This window comes from Oncorhynchus gorbuscha, linkage group LG26 (assembly GCF_021184085.1).
Source record: "Oncorhynchus gorbuscha isolate QuinsamMale2020 ecotype Even-year linkage group LG26, OgorEven_v1.0, whole genome shotgun sequence".
Taxonomy (NCBI): Eukaryota; Metazoa; Chordata; class Actinopteri; order Salmoniformes; family Salmonidae; genus Oncorhynchus; species Oncorhynchus gorbuscha.
This window is the reverse complement of record NC_060198.1, coordinates 31,357,006-31,363,767: the sequence shown is the minus strand read 5'-3', so window position 1 is coordinate 31,363,767 and position 6,762 is coordinate 31,357,006. Positions and strand designations below refer to the sequence as shown.

The window sequence follows — 6,762 nt, the reverse complement described above, 5'->3', positions numbered from 1 at the left end:
ACCTGCATAACAGTATACTCCCCTTGTCCTGAGGTTCAACAATGACCCACCTTCACTAAACCCCTAAAATAATGCAGCTTGATTGAATTTTAAACCCCAAATCTGTTTTGCATAAAGAAACAACCTGTCATTCATCACAAACTTTGTGAATATCTGGGTTTTCCCTCTTCACAATGGAGAAAGTGCATTTAATCAGTGGACACCACTCGTTTTTATTACAACTCACCTGTCATAATTGTTTTCTTTACTAAAGTAGAGGTTTATTATTATTATTATTGATAAAGGTACTGCATAGGTGTAAACACACATTTTTAAACAAAAGATAGCACTTCTATAGCCTAAGAAAGTAGCAGAAATGTGCAGAAAGTAGTTTTGAATGAATTCTACTGAAGGGAAACTTTTTGGGCAACATAGTAATATGTTCTTATATACTGTACAATGAGGAATTCAACTACAAAATATGAGTCTTCGTCCATTTATTTGAACCATTGCCCCCACCGACAAGGTGTATAAACATCAACAATAAATAAGAATAAAATAAGATAATAGATCCAAAGAAAATGTGAAGAACATAAATCTGTCATGTTTTGTCTTAGATTGTCTTGTCATTATGCTTTCCCTTCTGTTCGTTTCCCCCTGCTGGTCTTATTAGGTTCGTTCCCTTTTTCTATCCCTCTCTCTCCCCCTCCCTCTCTCTCCTCTCTCTATCGTTCCGTTCCTGCTCCCAGCTGTTCCTATTCCCCTAATCATCATTTAGTCTTCCCACACCTGTTCCTTATCTTTTCCCCTGATTAGAGTCCCTATTTCTTCCCTTGTTTTCCGTTCCTGTCCTGTCGGATCCTTATCTATTGTTCACCGTGCTGTGTCTATGTATTGCCCTGTCGTGTCGTGTTTCCCTCAGATGCTGCGTGGTGAGCAGGTGTCTGAGTCTGCTACGTTCAAGTGCCTTCCCGAGGCAACCTGCAGTTCTTGATCAAGTCTCCTGTCTGTTCTCGTCATTACGAGTAGTATTATGCCTTTTGTTTGTAAAGTAACTTTACTGGATTAAATACTCTGTTTTCGCCAAGTCGCTTTTGGGTCCTCATTCACCTGCATAACATAAATCAATCAACTCTAATTAGCACATGTAGGACAGTATGCAAGTGTGTGTGCATGGACTTTGCAGATGTATTTCTCACATGTGCAGCACATAGTATTTGTTTTACATTCCTTCTTTGGCGGCATAATTGGCATCTCCTCCTCTTGCCTGCCCCAGCTGCAGCCTCAGTTGGATCAGGACAAAATTCAGCCCCCTGAACAGCTTTCACAAGTGCTGCAGAGGCTGCTGTGCGGGGGCGACGCTCCCTTTTTTGAATATGTGAGGTTACCAGTGCCATTCCTAGCTTCTCCAGGAACACCCTCCTCTTGTTCCACTTATCAGGCATCCAGGTAGGGTTGATCTTGTTCCATATCATGAAGGCATTGTAAGAGGACACATCAATGATGTTTTGGAAGATGACCAAGGGCCAGCGGGCAGTCATCCTCCTGCAGCTCTAAGTTCCAATCAACTTGTCCAGGTTGTCCTTGCCTCCTATGTTGTGGTTGTAGTCCAGGATGATGGCTGGCTTCCTCTCCTCACGATCACTCATCTCAGCTGTTTTGTGCAGTGTGCTCAAGTGGACCACATTCTTGTTCCTCTTTGAGAGGTAAGAAACTAAAGTGGTGGTGGGGGTGAATGCAAACTTTGATGAGAAGGCTTCTCTCCGCCTTGTTGCGAGGAGTGCAGGGGGAGCTCAGGCTTGTTCTTTCTAACTGTGCCAACCATGGTGATCTTCCTCTTCAGGAGCTGCTGGCTGAGTTCATAAGAGGTGAATAAATTGTCACGTGACATTGTGCCCCCTCAGTTCATCTGTCACATCAAGCACAACCCTCATCCCCTGGTTCTTCCCCGAGCCTTTACTGGTTGGCTTCCCTGTGTAGACTTGCATCTTCCAAGCGTAGCAGGATTGTGCGTCACAGGCCACCCATATCTTGATGCCATACTTTGCTGGCTTGCTGGGCATATACTGCCGGAAAGGACAGCTACCTTTTGACAAAAGAGATCAGTAATTAGTATCAGTGTCACAGAAAACAATCACAGAAATCAATGATATTACAACAATACATAATACAATTAACAGTGAAAATCACTTACATTACAGATATGAAAATATAAAATGTACCTCTGAATGGAACCAGTTGCTCATCCACTGTTACTTCAGGCCCAGGGTTGTAGAGGTATGGCAGACGCTCCACTCACTCCACTCCCAGACTTCTCCCAGACCTCCCAGTTTGTCTCTCACATGTTTTGCAGGTCTTGACTCACGGTTATCAAATTGTAACATTCTTGAGAAAGTGTGAAAGACTTTCAGTGGCATCGTGGCACAGAACATTGCCCTTCCACTCTCTGCATCCCAGAGACTACATGTAGCCTCACCTCGGGACCTATACACACCCGCTAAGATTAGCAGCCCTATGTAGGCACGCAGGTCAATCTCATCCATCCTTTTCCAGTTGTTACCATATTTACAGAAACCCTCCAAATTTGTCATCTCCAGGATGATTGTTTTCGATGGCTGGTGTGATGAACATGTAGAATGTTGAGGCGATGTCCTGGGCATGGGCAACTGCATGTCTAGTGGGCCTTGGGGTCATCGTTATGACATTTTGTGCTGCCATCCTGCCCTGGTTGTCACATGGTGACAAGGACCGTGTTATTTTGCTGTTCTTTGACAAAAATGTGTCTCTTTCAGCTTGGATGATATCTTCTTCATCTGAAGATGATGCATCATGCTCTGGGTTGTATTCTTCCCCATCCTCTTCTTCAGATACCTCCTCTTCTAAATCATTGTTCTCTTGTTCCTCCTGGACAACTGATCAAATCTGATCTACGACCTGAAATGTGCACTCATGGCTTCAGCAAAAAGAGAACTGGGGGGGGGGGGACTGTCATCTGCAGCACCTTTATAGCCTCTGACTGCATTCCCCATTAGTAAACAACACTTTCAAGACATTTTTGTATATTTTTATTTTGTCTGAAATTGTTTTTATTTTGTTTGTGAACTTCAGTCATGTGTGGAGTCGTGGAGGGGAGATGCTGCACAAGAACGTTTTAGTTTTGTCTGAGTTCAATCAGTAGCACACATCTCAATTTCTCATTGTGTGTGTATGTGTGTGGGCGTGTGTGTGTGTAGGTGTGTGTTTGTGGTTTTTGTGGCGTGTAAATGATTTTATAACTGCTGGGTCAATAATGACCCTAAGACAATCTTTGTACCCTGGTGGTGTACAGCGTTCATGGAAATATGAACAAAGGCGATGTTTCACTTTTTCTCATGTTAGGGTCACTAGGAAAAGTCATCAAATTTCCAGTTGGAAAAAATACAATTTAGGGGCTTTTCTCTGCTGTTAAACATCGTGGCGAGTCATTTTTTACCCTGAAGACAACACAAGGGTTAAGCAAACCAGACAGCACCATTTTCTAGTTTTTCTTTTTCAATTTACGGATATTCAGGGGCACACTCCAACACTCAGACATCATTTACAAATGAAGCATGTGTTTAGTGAGTCCGCCAGATTAGAGGCAGTTCACTTAATAAGTCTGTGAATTTGACCATTTTCCTGTCCTGCGAAGCGCGCAAAATGTAACAAATACTTTTGCGTGTCAGGGAAAATGTATGAAGTAAAAAAGTGCATTATTTTCTTTAGGAATGGAGAGAAGTAAAAGTAGTCAAAAATATAAATAGTAAAGCAAAGTACAGATACCAGTAAAAACAACGAAAGTATTTAAAGTATTTGTACTTAAGTACTTTACACCACTGGATTTGGAAATGCTGAATGTACTGTATCACCCCTGATTGTACCACACACAAAATAGCGTGATCATGCAATTATTTATTTAGGACTGTGAGTGTTGAAACTTCTGAAGCACTTTGATGTTGAGAACATCTACCTAGTCAAAAACTCCTATTGGATTCCAATCAAATAAAAAACTATTGGAACCACTCCAAATGGACCCCTATAGGATTCTATAGGAATAAAATCCTATAGGATAGGTTCTACATTTTTCTATTGGGAATCCTATAGGATTTTTTGACTAGGGAGTTGTTCTCAATAATCAAGCGCTTTAGAGGTTTCAACACCCACAGTAAAAGTCTTACAGAAATAATGATATGTGTGTGTGGTACAATCAAGGGATATACATTCAGAATTCCAAAATGTACAGGTATACAAATCAAATGCATTAGTCGGACGAATTGTATTGATTATGTATATGTTGTCACCTGAAATGACAAAACAGTTACAGCAATACAATGACAAAGGTCACACCAATACTAATCACACCTTGTTTGCTTGGCCTATAGGCTCTTTTCATAGCTGTGACCTATTGAACAATACATAATGAAACAAATATGGTGCGATATATTGGCCACAAATAGCAGTCAAATACAACATGCATGAAATCCCATTTGACTTGACAGACAACAGCAACATTGCAAGTCTATCATTTCAATGCACCCTGCGACTTTATAGGCATATAAAGAAAAAACAATTCGGACAGTATTGCAGTGTCTGAATACAGGATATCTTTGTTTTTCTGTAGCCTGCAGTAGGCTACTATGAAAAAATTGAAATCTGAGCATGAGTATGTCGTTCTGTATAAAAACAACAGATTGCATACATGTCTCTCTCCCACCTACCACAAGTGTCTCCACCTCCTTTTTCTTCCCCACTCTGTCGGTAATTGGTTCGGTAATATTCCCACTGCCTGGAGTGAACTACCAATAAGGACTCCGCCAGTCACCGGAGGATGTCTGTGGCGCAGCGCAGAGAAATGATTTAAACCTATTCAAGATACCTGTAGAAACTGTAAAAGTGTTGTTGTCGCATCAGTTTTTTTGTTGTTGTAAGCAATTGGAACAGATATAACATTTACACAAATTGCCATACAACATCACCGTGCGCTGATGGACAATTACGCGCAGAAGTTGCGTTGCGTAATCATGATAATCATCGCGGATGGCTGTGTTTCATGTTCTTGGATTATGCGTACAAGCTTGTTATGATACCTGGTCATCGCCTTTCCTTCGTCTACAGTGGAGAAGAAAAGTAACAAAGGGACGCACATGATGAGAAGCGCGGGGTTGTTGCTTGGCTACTTTTTGGTGAAAGTTCTTGTATGCGACGCGGAGGGGGAGCCAGGGCAGAAGCTGGACGGCTTTATTATGGTACCAACGGGTACCAACGAGTCAAAATTGAACAGAGCGAATAGCGTTTCGGAGAGTCCGCATACAGAGGACAGGTGCCGGGGTTATTACGATGTGATGGGCCAGTGGGATCCGCCGTTTGTGTGCCAGACGGGCAGTTACCTGTACTGCTGCGGGACCTGTGGCTTCAGATTCTGCTGTGAGTTTACAAGCTCGCGGCTGGACCAGACCACCTGCAAAAACTATGACACGCCGCCGTGGATGATGACAGGCAGACCCCCGCCTAAGAAAAAAGACCCCACTCACGATCCCACAAAGGATAAGACAAACTTAATTGTGTATATAATATGTGGAGTTGTTGCCATAATGGCCCTCGTTGGGATTTTCACAAAACTTGGACTTGAAAAGGCGCACCGTCCACACAGAGAAAACATGTCAAGGTGTGTGTACAGTAAACAACATCAGCAGTCCCTGTGCGCAATGCAGTAACAACTTTGGATAGCCTAAATGAATGCAGGAATGTAACTTTTATTTGGGTGTCAGAAGTTTCCTTAAATATTTCGATGCATTAAATATTCTGTTTTGTTAAACTAGGTGATAACCCACTGGACACAGAAGTCCGTTCAATTTCTAGTTTCTATTTACATTTGGTTGAAATCAACAACAAAAATCAACAAAACATTTCAGGTAAAAGTTGGGTGAAATAAATACGAAATGTCCTTGATGACCTTTTTCAAATTCAGTTAGTTTTCCCATATCACATATATTTGTTGGTTGAAATCAAATCAAATGAGATTTTATTGGTCACATACACATGGAAACAACATTGATTCATGATCCAACCATTTTTTGACCAGTGGGAAGTGTTAAAATATAGAATAAATATAAATGCTCAGTCAGTTCTACTGACCGCAATTTGATTGGCAATCATAGGCAATACCTAGTTTATTTGTGAGTGACTGTGAATACCTGTCCAATTGTGTTGATGTCTTGAGCCATGCTCACTATGTCCTGGTAAAACCAGATGTGTTGTAGGGAGTATTGTGTGATGAGCCATGCTCACTACGTCCTGGTAAAACCAGATGTGTTGTAGGTAATAGTGTGTGATGAGCCATGCTCACTACGTCCTGGTAAAACCAGATGTGTTGTAGGTAATAGTGTGTGATGAGCCATGCTCACTATGTCCTGGTAAAACCAGATGTGTTTTAGGTAATAGTGTGTGATGAGCCATGCTCACTACGTCCTGGTAAAACCAGACGTGTTGTAGGTAGTAGTGTGTGATGAGCCATGCTCACTACGTCCTGGTAAAACCAGATGTGTTGTAGGTAGTAGTGTGTGATGAGCCATGCTCACTACGTCCTGGTAAAACCAGATGTGTTGTAGGTAATAGTGTGTGATGAGCCATGCTCACTACGTCCTGGTAAAACCTGATGTGTTGTAGGTAATAGTGTGTGATGAGCCATGCTCACTACGTCCTGGTAAAACCAGATGTGTTGTAGGTAATAGTGTGTGATGAGCCATGCTCACTACGTCCTGGTAA

The 6,762-nt window shown here is 41.9% G+C and overlaps 1 protein-coding gene across 1 annotated transcript in view; it reads left to right on the top strand.

The window, feature by feature from the left end:
• The first annotated feature begins 4,845 nt into the window (after window positions 1-4,845).
• The window catches only part of shisa9b (shisa family member 9b), a 37,407-nt gene continuing 35,490 nt past the window's right edge, over window positions 4,846-6,762 (top strand). The window contains exon 1 of the mRNA XM_046331568.1: window positions 4,846-5,662. Within this exon, the coding sequence (XP_046187524.1) occupies window positions 5,142-5,662 (521 nt within the window). The 5' untranslated portion in view covers window positions 4,846-5,141. The remainder of the gene's footprint in view (window positions 5,663-6,762) is intronic.